Source organism: Sorex fumeus, unplaced genomic scaffold (assembly GCF_029834395.1).
Source record: "Sorex fumeus unplaced genomic scaffold, SorFum_2.1 ptg000038l, whole genome shotgun sequence".
Classification (NCBI taxonomy): Eukaryota; Metazoa; Chordata; class Mammalia; order Eulipotyphla; family Soricidae; genus Sorex; species Sorex fumeus.
The window spans coordinates 9,780,908-9,798,780 of record NW_026606095.1 but is presented as its reverse complement, the minus strand read 5'-3'; the positions used below and the strand labels follow the sequence as shown (position 1 = coordinate 9,798,780).

At 39.2% G+C, this 17,873-nt stretch overlaps 1 protein-coding gene across 1 annotated transcript in view; it reads right to left on the bottom strand.

The window, feature by feature from the left end:
- Positions 1-12,425: 12,425 nt before the first annotated feature.
- The window catches only part of ALDH1A1 (aldehyde dehydrogenase 1 family member A1), a 54,571-nt gene continuing 49,123 nt past the window's right edge, over positions 12,426-17,873 (bottom strand). Inside the window, exons 12-13 of the mRNA XM_056118747.1 lie at positions 16,199-16,273; positions 12,426-13,045 (exon numbers count right to left, since the gene is read on the bottom strand). Coding sequence (XP_055974722.1) covers positions 12,973-13,045; positions 16,199-16,273 — 148 coding nt within the window. The 3' untranslated portion in view covers positions 12,426-12,972. The remainder of the gene's footprint in view (positions 13,046-16,198; positions 16,274-17,873) is intronic.

The following is a 17,873-nucleotide window of genomic DNA, read 5'->3' as shown; positions in this document are numbered from 1 at the left end:
ATGATAAAAGCAGAGAAAAAGAAGCAAATTAAGGTATTCCTATAAGTCTACCAACTGCTTTTTCCATAAAAATTTCAATGGGCCAAAAGAGAGGGTAATATTCTACACAAAGTGCCAAATAGAAGGTTCGTGGTAGAAGAATAGTCTTCCTAGAAACACTGTCAATTTAGATTTGAAGGTGAAATAAACTTTTTCAGACAAACAGGAGCTAAAGGAATTAATTACCACTAAACCAATCTTTAAATAATATTAAAGGAATTCTATAAAAGGAAAATAAACCCTACTTGAAAGTAGTAAGATGCTTAAAACAATAGAAAATGTTAAAAGAAAAGAAGAGTAATAAGAAGTAGCACTGTCCTCCCGTTATTCATTGATTTGCTCAAGCAGGCCCAGTAACAACTCCATTGTGAGACTTGTTGTTACTGTGTTTGGCGTATTGAATACGTCACGGGTAGCTTGCCAGGCTTTGCTGTGCGGGTGAAATACTCTCGGTAGCTTGCCAGGCTCTCTGAGAAGGGTGGAGGAATCAAACCCGGGTTGGCCGAGTCAGTCGTGTGCAAGGCAAACGCCCTACCCACTGTGCTATCGCTCCAGCCCAATAAGAAGTATATGCGTATAATAAAGAGTAGAGTAGTAATAAAGGTTTATCTATTAATAAAGTTACTGATCATTTTCTTGTTACCTGCATTCTATAAATATAGATAACTTTAAAATTCCCATATCAGAAGCCAAGGAGATAATAGCACTGGGTACTGGTCTTGCATGTAGCCAAGCCTGGTTTGATTCCATAAGGTACCCTGAGCTTCTTAGTACCCTATGTAGTATTGGGGAGTAATCTCTGAGCAGAGCCAGGAGAAAGATCTAAGCGCCAACATATGTGTCCCTCTTCAATAAGACCCCACAAAATAAAATTCAGATATTGCATTTTTCCAATGTAAATACATATTTTATTATTTAAAATTATATTTTATTAGTCTGAATTTCATATTTTTTCATTTATAGTATTTTCTATTCTGTAATTGAATGTAGTTACAGTAGATGTTTTCTATTATTTTGCTTAATTTAACATTTTGCTCAAATGGGGTTGGTCTAAATTAAGTTAATTTTCCTTTCTTTTGAGAATGGATTTCTGTTGTCCTAATCTTTTGTTGAGTAATTTTGGAAAGTATCCTAGATATTTTGCATATTCTGAGTGTCTGGAATCTATTTTATGTCTTTGAAAAATAATGCTTTTTGTTTCTTTAACACTGAAGAATATGTCTTTCGGGTAGAACTTAAGGTTTTTTTAGCCCAGGTCTTTTTTGTTATTATCTGCTTTTGACCTCCCAAGTGCTGCTTAAGAGGTCCAGGGCCTAAGCCCCACTGACCACCTGCTCTTCTGGGCTAGAATTATACCAAACTGTAGGTTGCATGCTAGGCTTGCTCACTAACTCCTGCAATCTCTCCCAATCCCTCTGCTCAGTTCCTCAATTCTCAGCAGAATACTTTTCTCTAACCTCTACACATGGAATTCAGGAATCAATAATATATTTAAGCATAGTATCCATGCAATATTTCTTACAATCTTGCTATGGCACTTGTTTCCTAACTCTAGTTACTAAAGAACTACCTTAAATGATCATTTTTTCTAGTTCTAACTCTGATTGTCAAAGATGACACTTATGCCAAGATTTCAAGGGGAGTTTTGGCCACCCTGTGTGTTGCCTATGTTCAGCCCTCAGGCCAGACTCTAAAATAGGAAGCTCACTTCGTGTCGGGCTGGAGCAATAGCACAGCGGGTAGGGCGTTTGCCTTGCACGGGGTTGACCAGGTCGGCCCAGGTTTGACTCCTCCGCCCCTCTCTGAGAGCCCGGCAAGCTACCGAGAGTATCTCGCCCGAACAGCAAAGCTCCCCGTGACGTATTCGATATGCCAAACCCAGTAACAACAAGTCTCACAATGGAGATGTTACAGGGCCTGCTCCAGCAAATCAATGAACAACTGGAGGACAGTGCAGTACAGTGCTACTTTATGTCACTTGAATGTATTGACATTCTTCCAAAACCCACCTGCACACAGCAGCCCACATCCACACCTTACAGCATCCGACACAAAAACAAATGAGCAGGCACAGAAGGCTAGTACAGCAGGGAAGGTGCTTGCCTTGCACAAGGCCATCCAGAGTTCAATCTTTGGCATCCATGGATGCCAGAGCACAGAGCACAGAGTCAGGAGTAACCCCTGAGCACTTCCAAGTATGAACATCTCCCCTCCCCCAACACACACACAAAAGTATACCAATCAGAAACAGCTCAGCAAAACATTTAATATCAAACAGAATGAGGAGCGGATAAATTTCCCAGGTGGGACCAGTGTACATGCTGAGAACTCTGAGGTATTCTCAGAAGAGGAGTGGGCTGAATTCTCTTTCTTGGAATGGGGGAAGGTATATTCCCTTTACTTCCAGAAGCCTCAGCAACCTGCGGCCACTTCTGGTAGCCTCTGACGTGAAAATGGCTCAGCGACACAGTTGAATTTTTATCAAATTGCCAAGCCACCAAAGTACTCAAAATCTGTAACTTTTGTACCTTGTGGCAACATGCTTAGCCCCATGAGACCTCAAAATTTCATAGTATTGTCGGCCCAGTAAAATCACTGCAAATATGATGGGATTGCTGCATGGACGACCAAACGCCATGCGCCAATACACAGGAGACTTAACCAGCACCAATAAGCACAGTAGATCCTTAGACAAGGACTCATTGGTAACATCATTGTGAGATTTGACAGTTATCATAAATTGGCTACTATAAACCTAAGGTTTGATGATTCCATTTGCTTTTTTGTTGTAACAAGTGATATAAAATAAATCCATCCCTGCAAGGAGTCATGCTGGGATGTTGGGTGGGAAACTGAGGACATTAGTGGAGGGAAGGGCACAGTGGTGATGGGATTGGTGGAGGGATTGTGTTGGAACATATAAGTCCTAAAACAACTATTTAATAAACAACTTTAGTAAATTATGGTGATATAGTAAAAATTACACTGTCATCCCATTTTTCATCGATTTGCTCGGGTGGGCACCAGTAACATCTCCATTTTGAGACTTGTTACTATATTTGGAATATCAAATATGCCACGGGGAGCTTGCCAGGGTCTATATGTGGGTGGTATACTCTCGGTATCCAGGGTCTCTGAGAGTGATGGAGGACTCAAACCCTGGGTCAGCAGCATGCAAGACAAATGCCCTATACACTGTGCTATCGCTCCAGCCCAATATGCAATATATAAATCTAATTATGTATTTTATATACTAAGAAGAAAATCATATTTGACATTTATAGTATAAAAAAACTAATAAAAGTAATGTTTCCTAAAAAACTTAGAATAAATGTTCCTGGGGCTGGAGCGATAGCAAAGTGGGTAGGGCATTTGCCTTGCATGCTGCCGACCCTGTCGACCCAAGTTTGATTCCTCCAGCCCTTTTGGAGAGCCCGGCAAGCTACCTAGAGTATCTTGCTCCCACAGCAAAGCCTGGAAAGCTACCCGTGACATATTCGATATGACAAACACAGTAACAAGTCTCACAATGTTACCGGACCCGCTGGAGCAAATCGATGAACAACATGCGGACAGTGCTACAATGCTAAATCTGCCTGATGACTTCATGTATTTATTTTTGCTCACTTTTTTGTTCATTTTATAGTTGTTCTACAAGACTGCTAGAGCAATATGAATTTATTGCTAGTTAAAGTGGCACTTTGGGGGCTGGAGCAATAGCACTGTGGGTAGGATGTTTGCCTTGCATGTTGCCTACATGGCCAACCCGAGTTGATTCCTACACCCCTCTCAGAGAGCTGGACAAACTACTGAGAGTATCTCGCCCACACGACAAAAGCCTGGCAAGCTATCCGTGATGTATTTGATATGTCAAACACAGTAACAAATCTCACAATGTTACTGGGCCCACTCTAGCAAATAGATGAACAATGGGAGGACAGTAACAGTGACAATGATAATAATAAACAAGTGCTATCAGATTGATCACTTGACATGCCTTTACTCATCGATTTGCTCAAGCAGGCGCTAGCAACGTCTCCATCTGTCCCTGTCACATACTAGTGTAGCCCAGTGGTACCTGCTTGCTCCAGGAACATAAAGAGCCTCAAACTGATCCTTCAGGGTCTTGACGAAGAAGTCTGACCATCTTGTAGGTGGGTGGCCACACTATCTTTGACATCCAGTGGAATACAGTCAGTAATGGCTCTAGTCCAGCGGTTGTCTCCAAATCTCATTACATGTCCAGCCCATCTGATTTTCGATGCCTTGGCATATGAGACACTGTCCCTGATTCTTGATCGTCGACGGAGGTCGGGACTCTGGATTCATTCTCTCACTTGAGTGAAGCATGATACTCCAAGCATAGCTCTTTCAACTCCTCTTTGGGAGACCCCAATAGCGTTCTCATACTGTTTTTGTAGAGCCCAGGTCTCTGAGGCATATGTTAATTCAGGAACAACAGTGGAATTGAAGAGATATACCCAGAGCTGGAGGTTCTTCATCCTCTTAGCTATTTCTTTGATGCTCTTGAAGGCATACAAGCCACTCTCTCCCTCCTGCACAACTCAGGTGCCAGGTCATTTGTCATGTTGCCTTTTTGACGTAGGTACACATAACTGTAGCATTCGGAGATGTTCATTCCATTAAGAGCAAATTGAATGTCAGGAACGAGACCATTTCTCATAAACATTGTCTTCATGAGATTCAGCTGTAGTCTGACCTTTCCACACTCACGGTCGAAGTCAGTCAGCATTTGTGCTGCTTGGCTGATGTTTGGTGTTATTAGAACGTTGTCACCAGCGAAGCAGAGGCGGTGTAGTTGCCGATCGTCTATCTTCACTCCCATTCCTTCCCATTCCAGTCATTGCGTGATGTTCTCGAGGGTGGCATTGAAGAGTTTTGGTGAAATGGTATGACCCCGCCTAACCCCTCTCTTGATATGAATGATCACTTCCTTGTAGAATGGTGAGATCCTGGTAGTGAATCCATAATACAGCTCACGGAGGGGCCTGATGTATTAAGTTTGAATGCCCTGTTTAACTAGGGCTTTGATGACCGCTTCAGTCTCAACAGAATCGAAGGCCTTCTTTAAATCAATGAGCATTAGACAGAGTTGCATCTTGAACTCCTGAGAAACCTCAATGAGCTTGGTTATCGTGTGAATATGGTCAATTGTGCTGAATCCTTTCCAGAAACCAGCTTTTTCGCATGGTTGTCCTTCATCTAGTGTTCTGCCAATTCTATTCAGGATAACTCGAGTGAACAACTTGTGGACGACAGACAGCAGGCAGATCAGGCGATAGTTGCCAATGTCGTGTATGTCTCTCTTCTTGTACAGTAGTAGAGTTCTGCTGGTTTTCCATTGGGACAGAACCTCACATTCAGAAAGGTAGTGTGTGAAGAGCTGAGCCAGTGTACTGATAAGTACTGGCAGCAGATTTTTCAGGTCTTTGGTTTTGACCTTCTCTGGACCAGGTGCTGTTCCCTTCTTTACCATTGAAATGGCATGTTGGATTTCTAAAGGGAGAATGTTGAGAACTGTAGGATAACACTTTTCTGTCCTTCCTGCATAGCCTCAGGAATAGTTGATAGTTGATAGTTTATTGGACTAAGTGAGGAAAAGAGAAAAACACCTTAAGGAGGTATTCTGCCTGGGGCAGTCAGGAATGGCTTTAGAATACCTTCTAGGTGGGCCCTCAGGAAGGTTTTTCTTATGTTCATTTGGCTACCCAACTGGGTTGAGTGTCAGCCCAGACTGCAAGGGAGTTTGAGAGACAAGGGAGCTGGAGAGAAAGAGAGCAGGGCTGCAAGATGGACCACGGAGAGACTAGCAAGGGGAACACGTGCTTAAGAGAACCTAGGCCCTCCATAACATAACTTTCTCTTCTGGGATAAACTTCCTTGTAATAAACTGCTACTAAGAGCAACTAGCCTGGCCTTTGTCTCTTTCTTCCTCTGCCCTTGGCCAACAGCCATCCTGATCCAGGCCACACACAGCGGCCCTAGGGCACCAAACACGGGCGGTGAGATAGAGCTGTCCAGAGAGCCCAAGAACACACAACCTTAGGTGTGTTTAGTTTTTTACAGGAAACGACATATCCATCCAGCGGAATTTGGTATGTGGGCAGGTGGACGTGGCTATCGAAGAGATCCGAGTAGAAGTCATGGATAATCTTCTCCATTGCCCTTCTGGATGTGATTGATCCATCAGGACGTCGGAGGGCAGTCATCTTGGTCTTGTAGTTGGCGAAGGACTGGTGGGCATTGCGAATGCTTTTTCCGGCTTCTGCTGCATTTGCCAGCACTGCTGCTCTTTGAGTCTTCCTTGATCACTTCTCTGCACTGCACTGCTTTGCAACTGTGGATGTTCACTTAGACTTGCGCCAAGCCACGTTGGTGAATGAAGACAGGCATCTTTTTGTGGCTTTCTCTCTCTCAGTATTCCTCGCACAATCATGGAGGTGCTGAACCAGTCGATCCTACTCTTCATCAATGTTGTGAACAACGGCATCTTCCCATGTTGCTGCAGTAGTGCCAAAGAGCTCCCAGTTGGTGATCATTCTGGAAGTTCTCTTCTTAAACTTTGCAGTCCTTTCTCCCCGGTTTTGCATGAAGGAGACAGTTGCCAGATCCTGTTTGGAATTTTGGGACAACAGTGACATAAGTCAGGCAAAACCATCAATGAATATGATGTGATCAATTTCATTGTGGAACCATCCACTGGAAGACTCCCATGTTAGGCCTTCTGGAACAGTGGTTACTATGGTTGTTCTTGGTCGACATGATGAACTCAGTTTCTCACCCTGTTTGTTTCATTCTAGGTCGTGGGTCCTGATGTGGAGTTCTTTGGCTGATCTTCTTGGTCCTATCTTGACATTAAAATCACCAACAATGATCTTGTACAAAGTGTGGTCTTCTTCAGAAGGTGTGGTCTTCTTTATAGAACTTCTCTAGCTCTATGTAGAGCTTCTCAATTTCTTCATCATAATTGGATGTTGGTACGTCATCGAATTTATCTCCAAAATCACATTGTGCTCCATGTTCTATTTGCTCTTAATTCACTAACCAATATTATTTTTCCATAAACATTCAAACTAATTATCATTAAGGATAATTTTCCCAGTTTTTTTCCTTTTCCTGCCTGAAATATCTAAACTTACTTCTTTATTTTACATGATTTCTTGTTTTTATTAGATGATCACTTTACATATAAAAACACAACACCAGAAAAAAAATGAACAATTCAAACTTATCTCAATTGACCATTAAAAAATTCCCAAGATAAATCAGCACACAAAATTCTAACGAGAAATTTCTGCTTTATGTGAAAATGTAATCTAGTTAATTGTTATCTGAAAAAAAAATAAACAAAAGTTAAGCATTTAGATGATGGTTCATGTGTGATTTTTAAAGAGTGTAGGGAAAAGATGATTAAGAAGTTACATGCATTATTTAGGAAATGGGGCCTTTTAGGATTATTACTAATTCCCAAATTATATTTTTATAAAGCTCCAGTTTTTTTTTACTTCTTTATTCGGTAGGCCCCACGAATTTAAGAAAAAAACATTTCCTCCTGCTTTTCTTGTATCAAAATATATTTAGAAACTTGCATTTTGAAAAATGAAAAATACATATGAGAAAAAAGGAACTAGATAACTGAAAAACTAGATCAATGAAAACTGAGTGAGCCCTGGCACTACCTTTGCCTAAGTAGTTGGCATCAAATTTTGACTTAATTTGATGGTCCTGGATATAAAAATACTTTTGCTTTTTTTTAAATGTTAATTTTCATGGGCATAATTCTAATACAGATCTCGTCACCAGTGTATCCATCTCTTTTCCATAAGGATTCCAGTCCTTCTATACCTGCTTTTGACCACTTGAAAACTGAGGGCAATGAGATACAAATCTTTGTAAAAAATTCCTTTTCTGTTGTTTTTGTTGTTGCACCAGACAGAATAAAAACCACTTAACTTTCAATGTTTTAAAAATTACTGCCACGATGACTTTATAAATTGGAGTAAAAGGAATACAAATTATGTCTAGAAGCTCAAGATAAGCCAATATAAATCAGAAAATTTTGTTTAATCCTGTAATGTCTTATTTATACTGCAAAGATTTAATTTCAAATATTTAAACTTACTCTGACTTTTGTCTTGTTCTGTGTTCAATCTCCTTAGTTATACATTTTAAAAAGTGTTCTGGTGAAATGCCATTATAATATTAACTTGTCTACCTATTAATTTATTTAGTGTTGTTTTAAACACATATATTTAAAATGTAGGCACTGTCTAGTTTTTGGAAAATATAACTCTACCTTGTATTTTGGAATTTACCCTCCTCAATGTCCAAAAAGCATTCACTGAGGTCTTGATTCCTCTAGATTTCAAAATGGTAATTATGTCCCAAGATAATTCAGATTGCAAACCAGTGAGGCCCACATAGTAGTGGAAAACTTTTGAAAATTGTATTGATTTTATTTCAAATCTAAGAACTTAAACATTTTACTATATATTATTGCACTTAATGGTAGCAGTTATTATAATTTCCTAATAATAGCACCCTGAGTGTTTTGCTGATTAAAAAAAAAAACTAGTGTTGGTGCCAGGGTGATGTAGTACAGCGTATTTGCCTTGCCCATGGCTGTTGACTTGGTTCAATCTCTGGCCCCCCATATGATCTCCCAAACCCTGCCAGGAGTGATTCCTGAGAATAGAACCAGAAATAAGCTCTGAGCATTTGCATATGTGGTTTAAAACAGACAAATTTAAATATTAATATTTTTAATTTTTTTTTTTTTTGCTTTTTGGGTCACACCTAGCAATGCTCAGGGGTTATTCCTGGCTTTGCACTCAGGAATCATTCCTGGCGGTGCTTGGGGGACCATATGGGATGCTGGAATCGAATCTGGGTTGGCTACATGCAAGGCAAACACCCTACCTGCTGTGCTATTGCTCCAGCCCCAATATCTTTAAATTTTAAGTCAGTAAGTAGGAACACAATGTGTTCAGTATGTGCAGTAAAGTTTGTGCAGTAAAACACAAAAGTTCAATTCTTTTATTAGGGTTTTATTGTATCCTATTTTGGAGGAAACTAGAAGAACATAAATATCAAAAAAGTATTTTCTATGAGGGTGTAGATATGTAAGTATGGTTTAGTTATTATGGTTTACAGAGTGGCACTGTTTCAGCATCTCCTCATTTGTTCTCAGATTTTCCCTTCAGAATCCTCAACGCTGCCTCACTGTATAGGATCACACATTTTAACCTAATGTTTCTTAGTGCAAATGACATAGCATGAAGGTAGAGAGAACACAAGTTGCCTGGTTAAATATACATTAAGCAGAACTCACTAGATTGGACCATTTCCCAGAAATTATTCCAGTGTAATTTAAAATTTCAAACTTCAAAGTTCAAGTAACTTAAAACTTCAAGAGAAGAATGTATAGAAAATTTTCATTTTTTCCCTAAGTAGTAACTGTGCTGTAAAACTAGTAGTATATGGTCTGAAGAAATAGTACAGGGAGTAAGGTGAATGCCTTAGACCTAGTCTATCAGGTTCAATCCCCTATCACTGCACATGGTCCCTTGAGCCCAACTAGGAGTGATGTCTGAGAAAGAGCCAAGAGCAAGCCTTAACCATTTCCAGGTGTGACCCCAAGTGATTTGTCTAAAAAGATAAGGCTGTGTTGTAAATGTTATAGAATCTCTTATTTATTCTGCTATGCATCTACTCATCACTAAGGTCCATAGCCAAGTAAATTTCCTTGATGACTACTCCAAATTCCCTCAAAGTTCATCACAATATCAATTTCAGCACATTATTTTCTATACTATTGCAATTCTTAAAATTCTTATTTCTTCTATATGCCCCATCCTTCTCCTTTAGATGGTATCTTTGTTCTGCACTAAATTAAAGCTCCTTACTATAGAAGGCATATTGAGTACGACACGGGAAGTTTGCCAGACTCTGCTGTGCGGGCAGGATACTTTTGGTAGCCTGCCAGGTTCTCCAATGGAAAAACAAGATAATAAGATGTCACATGGCCACGGATGTGGTCACGCATTTCCGGGAGCTGGGTTTTATAGTCTCTGCATCTTGGCCATTGATGGGACCAGTCTGGCGCTGGTGGCAGCTGGTGGGTGTGACGCCTACCTACTGGAAGATGAGGGGTCTGGGTGGAGAAGGCTCAGTCCCAATCCGAGTAGGCTTGGAGACCTCAGCCCCGGGACCTGTGTGCCTGGGTTCCTCTGCCAGTTCTTTCATGCATGAGGCCCATCCGGATGTGTGGAGAGTGGTCCCAGCGTGGCCGTGACTGGCTCTGGAGGTCCTCAGCTGCTGGGGCTCTGCTCGGGGCAGGGAGGGGGAGAGAAACTCAACCCTCCCTGCTCCAAGGGGCCCCGGTGAGGACAGCCAGGCGCGGGGGCAGGAGACTCATACTCAGTATGCCAAATACCAGTAACAATAATGGGTCTCATTCTCCTAATCCTGAAAGAGCATTGAAATGGCTCTTTTAAAATCTCAGGGCTAGGAAGAAGGAGACGTTACTGGTGCCTGCTCAAGGAAATCGACGAACAGCAGGATGATCGTGATCGTGACTATCGAAGGATTTAGCTATTTCCAATGGAAACAATCTTCAGACACAGTAGAACTGTCATCTAAGGGTGCTAGTGAGGAGCAGCTCTTGGGATAAAGGTGAAGGGGTCCAGGTATTGGTGAAGAGCATTGTGTTGGAGCTCTGTACAAATAAAACTATGACATTGGATTTATGTTTAAAAAGAACCCATTATATAATAAAATACAAGCTGAACAAAACATGAAAGTTCCTTGATGTAATAGAACAGCACTACTGACAAGTTTTCTACACCAAATATATCCCCAATATCCACCCTAAATTTTGGAACTCACTAAATATCAACTGAAGAACTAAAACTATCAGTGGCAAAAGCTTGCTATTTAATAACAGAATTACACTGAAAAATAAAAATTTTCTTGGCCCAATTGAAAAGTAAGTGGATTCCCGTTCATGTTTAAAAGTATCACCACTGAGTTCCAAAGTCAAGTAAATTTACTTTTATTTTCTATGTTCAATTTAATACCATTTTTGAGTGATAAGAAAAGAAAGCCACAATAGAACCATGCCACCAGACCCTGTGCCAGGCTTTTCCACTCAGGGCGCCACTGAGGGGGATGAGTGAGAGCCCTCTCCACCCCAAGGGACCAGTCCCGTCAGCGGAAAATTCCAGAACTCAACTGCTGCTATGCTCATGGCTGTTCTCCACATGCTGGGGCTAAGCCTCCGTCATGAGTGAACCTATTATTGGACCAATCAGCCACGTGACACTTTATACTATACACACTATCCATGCATCAATATTACCACACCACATTTGATGGAGTTCAAAGAAGGAGGCAACCAATCTTAGAGGCAAATTATTTTTTACATATATACATATATATGTGTATACACACACACACACACACACACACACACACACACACACACTGCACTAACATACGCCTTAGAGACCTGGGCCCTATGAAAACAGGATGAGAACACTATTTGGGTCTCCCAAAGAGGAATCGAAAGAGCTATGCTTGGAGTATCAAGCTTCACTCAAGTGAGAGAAAGAATCCAGAGCTCTGACCTCAATTGATGACCGAGAATCAGGGATGCTGTCTCGTTTGCCAAGGCATTAAAAATCAGATGGGCTGGACACATAATGTGATCTGGAGACAACCACTGGACTAGAGCCTTTACCAACTGGATCACACTGGACATCAAAAGAACGCCTGGCCGCCCACCTATGAGATGGTCAGACTTCTTTGTCAAGACCCCAAATAAAACGTCACGGGGAACTTGCCAGGCTCTGCCATGCGGGCAAGATACTCTTGGTAGCTTGCCAGGCTCTCCGAGAGGGGCGGGGGAATCGAACTCGGGTCAGCCATGTTGGCTGCGTGCAAGGCAAACGCCCTACCGCTATGCTATTGCTCCAGATATCGCTCCAAGGCAAACGCCCTACCACTGTGCTATCGCTATCAACTTCTAACATGTTAGCAATCTCTTATAGAAGGGCGTAATGACTCCTGGGTGGAATACAACAATTCTTACTCTCTCTCCTCTAAGGATACTTTTTTCGTAGCATTTTTGGCAATTTTTCATATCAAACAATACAAAATATATCATTTTGTTTCTGCTTTGGGGCAAGGATTGGGATTGGGGGTGGAAATACCCAAAATATGGTGGTGGGAAGGTGTAATGGTGGTGGGGTTGGTGTTTGAATATTAAGTGTAATGAAATATTGAAACTACTTTATAAAATAGAAAAATTAAAGAAAAAGAAAGTCACTATAACCAGAACATTGTCAACAATTCAATCTAACAAGTATCATGCAAAGCTATTTTTATTAGCGTTATGTTCAGATTACAGCAGAGTACTTCAGGTATTACTTCATTTGACAAGCAGACAGACATTCTAGATAAGTTTTCAACAAACTCCAATGACTTCACAACTTCCAGGGACAGAGCACATACACCCTGCAATTAACATGTGTGTTAAGTACTTCAAGGTACATCATAAGGGCAAATAAGCTAAAAGACAATTGGTCCTCTTCCATAAAATGATTATCTTGGACAAGTAGCTACAAAGAAAACTAAGTGACTATTACAGAGCTAGAGAGATCTTGCTTTGAAATTTAATTCTTTTTATTACAGATAGGACTTTGGGGGTCACATATCAGAAGAAAAAAAAATGATTCTTTCAGAGTGAGCCACATAGCAACGTTTTCTAGGTGTTGTAGTATGCTAATATGATTTGCTTATTTTTTAAGAAATCAAGAAAAGAACAACTTTGTTTAAAATCCACTATAATATATTAGCAATGTTGGAGATGCTTAATGACTACTGCTTTTTCTTTCCACTCCCGTAGTTTCTTTATGAATTCTTCTGAGAAATTTTCATTGTGACTGTCTTGACCTCTGTGTATTCATGGAGACCGTATTCTCCCCTAGAGAGAAAAAAAAATTATGTAATTCAGTATACTGGTACAAACGTACTATACTACACACTTCGGAACAAGTCTGTTCGTGATCATTTGGATAGGGACAATGGAAAATATTTTCTGTGTATATTTCAATAGCAACTAGCCAACCATAAGAGATCTGGTGTCACATAAATATCTGTGTGTTAAAAAAATTAAAACATACTCTTGCACTTTAGATGTTCATACACACTCATTTGACTTAGTAGAAATTGGCTTTTTTTTTCACACTGTCCCACTTACCACTGGAAAACACAAGTCAGCCCAACAGAAATTTAGGTTCAAATAAATAGGACAGTATGATACTATATAAATAGTAATATATAATCACTCTCAGGTTGTGAAATTGTAAACCCAAGTAGAGGTTAGCCTAGGGTTGCTATTTTATGCAATTATTTTTAGAGTGAGGAACCCAGACATTGCCATGTTTTCATTTTTATTCTAAAGTTTGCTAATAGTTTTTGAAAGAAAACACTTCCCAATTAGAGTTTTAATGTCATCTTTTGAATATTAGAGGGAGGAAGGCAACCTAATTATATTGATTGCTATATTCCAGTTTTTTTTTTTATTTTTAAAGAGATGGATAAGGTTCAGTAATGTTGGGCTTTCTCAGCGTGAACACAAGTCAATCCATTAGAACCTTGTTATTTTGTTATTAATTCACCTTTTCTAGACCTCCTAGCAATTTTAGAAATTCAGCGTGATTTACTCTTTGTTCAAGAGACAACTACAAGGGCCCAGCTAAACTATTCCCTGCATTATTTAATGAGAGGATTAAATTACATAACATAAGAGTACTCTGCAAATCATAACACTCACGCATATGTAAGCTTACAAAGTAAAAAGATCTTGATCCTTTTGTACTCCTTTCTTCTGGTGATATAGACAGGTATGTAGAAGACATCCTTTTCTCCAGGGAAACCTAATCCTCTTACACTGATTATTTTCTTGGGCCATTAAGCTTCTGAAAATACCTTCTAAAAGCTTCAATGAACATGTTCTTCAAAGTAATTAAAGGGTTTAGCCTCAGTTGTCTGAAACCCATTAAAGGATAATAGTATAATAAGCATTTTATCTCACAAAGTCAGATAAATTAACCCATGATTTTTGTCAATAGGTTTTCCATTGTATTTGGGGTTTCATAGACACTTGAAACTCTCAGGAGAGACCTAAGTGTGATTATTGTCATTCTCGGGCTGATATAAGTCTTGCTCCTTGTTTTTCCTCAACATATATTGTATGTGTCATAGAGCACAAAAGCATTCCTATTTATGTCACTGCTCTTTGAGTTGCTGATTCTATGCTTTTAAAAATCTTCAATATACCATTAAACTAGGATTGTATTCAAGTGTTGATTTATTTGATTCACTAGGTCTGCTCCAATATTTCCAACAAACTTCTAGGTCACATCAATGTTTCTCACCAGGGTCGTAAGTACTATTAAAAAGTTATATCTGTTTTACACTTGTGCACAAAACCAAACCTGACACTAATTAAGTAGACCCATTGAGAATGTTTGAAAAGACTGGACACATTTAATCAAGCAAAAAATCATCATGTGAGCTCTTTTGATAAGCCTGGTAGTTTATTCCACTTTAATTTCCCCCTTTTCAAAAGGAACAAGGCATAAAGGAATCTCATGTGGAGTGCTGAGACACAAGTTTAAAAGTCTCAAGTGACCTATGGTAACCTAAGTGCAAATTAGTACAATTACAGCAATGGTAGAATCTGCCATCTAATTTATTCCAGTGTTAATACTATGATCGAAGATACAAATTCAGCTTCGGGCATCATGAGAGTGTGCAGACAATTATTTTTCTCTCTTTAAGAACTTTTGAGACCAATCAATTATGCCTTTCTGTCTTGGAGGGTAAACTGTAATTGAACAATTTGCGTCACCTGAGTTCCTGTTTTAATACTCTTGTTTAACCACCTTGCAGGATATGACTTGCTCATCAAGTTCATCAAGTAATGATAATATCCCCAAGTGGAAATTTTGAAGTAAAGCCCTATACTAAAATCTTCCATTTTCTATTTTAAAGAAGGAAATTTTACTGACATTCTAAAATTTTAGATCATCACTGAAGACTTGATTCTGGTTTTCCATTCATTTCCACTTAAATATCCTTATGTCAAACCATACAGTTTGACCAGATGGTATCATACAAAATTGACACTTGATCTCCATTAGTTGATTCTATCTTTTGATTATCTGATCTTTAATTCTCCTTCCTAAAGGAGTGTGTTAAATAACTGACCTAGCAATGAGCTACTTGCCCTTCAGAATAATCTCACATTTGTTCACATTCTTTCTATAAACTTTTATCAAGGACTCTCTGATAACGGATAATATGGAGAGAAGGAATTAGAAAGGAAGCAAATAATCTAGAGAATTTACACCTTGTGCCAGAGTCAATGCAAGGAAATAAGTATGTAGTACGGTATTTAACTCTCACAATAATCCATAAAAATTAATGTTAGAATATTGTTATCATCATCATCATCATCATCATCATTATTAATTCGATTTGGGCGTCATACCCAGCTGTGCTCAGGGCTGATTCCTGGCATTGAGCTCAGGAATCACTCCTGGTGATATTCAGGGGATCATATGCAGCACTAGGGATCAAATTCAGGTCTGCTCATGCAAGGCAAGCACCCTAACCGCTGTACTATTACTCTTGCCTAAAATCTTCATTTGAAATAAGAAAAAAAACTCAAAGTTGTACACCACCTGCTGCAAGGCTAGCAAGTGGTGGAGTGAGAATTCAAATCCAGTTTGATTATTGTCTAGTTGTATTTTCTCTATTATGCTATATTCCCTATAGGTTTTGATCTTTGCCACTTTTTATCTTCCCTAGAAGATTCTAAAGACATATACAGCTTTTCACTGATCCTGTAAGAAAATGTTAGTGACTTCCTGAAACGCTATATTCTGGTGTTCTGTCCTTCAGTACTGTGTTACAGAAAAAAAAAAAAGCAAATTCTAATTCAAATAGAAATTATGAATTAATTCCCTTGGAATAAATCTTTTTTTTTTATTTTTTATGTAATCACTGTGAAATAATAACAATCATTTTAATCAAGGAAACATTCATCTTAATAGAAAGCAATTCTTACAGTTCTCGTCCATTTCCAGACATCTTGAATCCACCGAAGGGGCACTGGGCAGATATAACACTATAGCAATTCACCCTAAAAAAAAGTATGTTATAGATTATACTTAACTTACTAAATAACCTTTCAGTCTAGAAATTTTGACATTTCTTTGCAACTCTTTGATTTTAATCTAACATACTTTTTTGCAATAATAAAGCAATGCTGGGACCAGAGAGAGCTCAAGGGACAGAGAACATCTTATCGCGCACACGGCTCTCAGTTCAGTGCCAAGCATCACATGTCCTTTTTCCAGTACCAGTAAGTGTCATGCATGTTAATATAAAAGGTAAAGGTAAAGGTAAAGGCCCTCCCATTGATCGTCGATTTGCTCGAGCGGGCCCAGTAACGTCTCCATTGGAGACTTTGTTGTTACTGTGTCTGGCATATCGAATACTCTCGGTAGCTTGCCGGGCTCTCCAAGAGGGGCGGAGGAATCGAACTCGGGTCGGCCATGTTGGCCGCGTGCAAGGCAAACGCCCTACCCGCTGTGCAAGGTGTTTCACTGAAAATGAGAATGCAAAAATATATTTAATGTGGGGCTGGAGTGATAGTACAGCAGGTAGGGCGTTTGACTTGAGAGCCACCAACCTGAGAACTATCGGGAGCAATTCCTGAGTACAGAGCCAAAAATAAGTTCTGAGCAACACTGGCTCTGGTCCAAAAAGACAAAAACAAAATTTGAAAAATGCGATTAGTGCCTAGAAACAAACAGAATGTGTGTGTATGTGTGTATACACAAATATGTGAGGAAGTTAAAACTTATTTGGGCAGTACATCTTATCCTGAAAAATTGAAGTTTGAATTTTATAAGATAAAGTGTTACTGTGCCCCTGGAGAAAAGACATGATATGCTAGAAATTTAATTTTTTGAACAGACATACTTTATTGCCCATATTCAATAAGCTTTGTTGTGCTCTTGAGAATTGTGTACTTCACTAACTAAAATTCTTTTTTTTTCCCCAATGGCAAAATTTGAAAAATGTAAAAATTTGAAATGCCAAAATTTGAAAAATTTTATATATAATATAAAAATATATATAATTTATATAGATGACCATTTTCGCAGTAAATTGGTTCAATAAGTTTGGGTTTCATTATTAATTTTCTCATTTTTTGCCATGTTTCATACGGTGATAAAAATAATAACATAAACAGATCTATTTGAAAGGTCATGAATGATTAAAAATTATCATCTGGCAGTGCTCAGGTGATTTTCCTGGTTCTTCGCTTAGGGACCATTCACAGAAGTGCTCAGGGACCATAAGCAGAACCAGGGATCAAACACAGGCCAGCCACATGCAAGCCAAGTGCTCTCTTATTCACTGTACTATTTCTCAGGCCCGAATCATTAAAATTAAAGAAGATTTATGATAAAGGACCCAAAACTCTCCTCATAGTTCCTAATATTAATCACTTAATCACTTAACTTCCCGTTAGTCGTCGATTTGCTCGAGTGGGCGCCAGTAACGTCTCCATTTAGCTAGCATCAGATGCATCCTAATATTAATCGGTGTTAATATTAATTAATTAATTAATTAATATTAATCTGTGTTTTTAAAACCATACCTCAGCTGTGTTAAATTATTAAGTTGCAAAATCAAATCCTACAGTGAAATCACAGGTACAATCCCAGAAA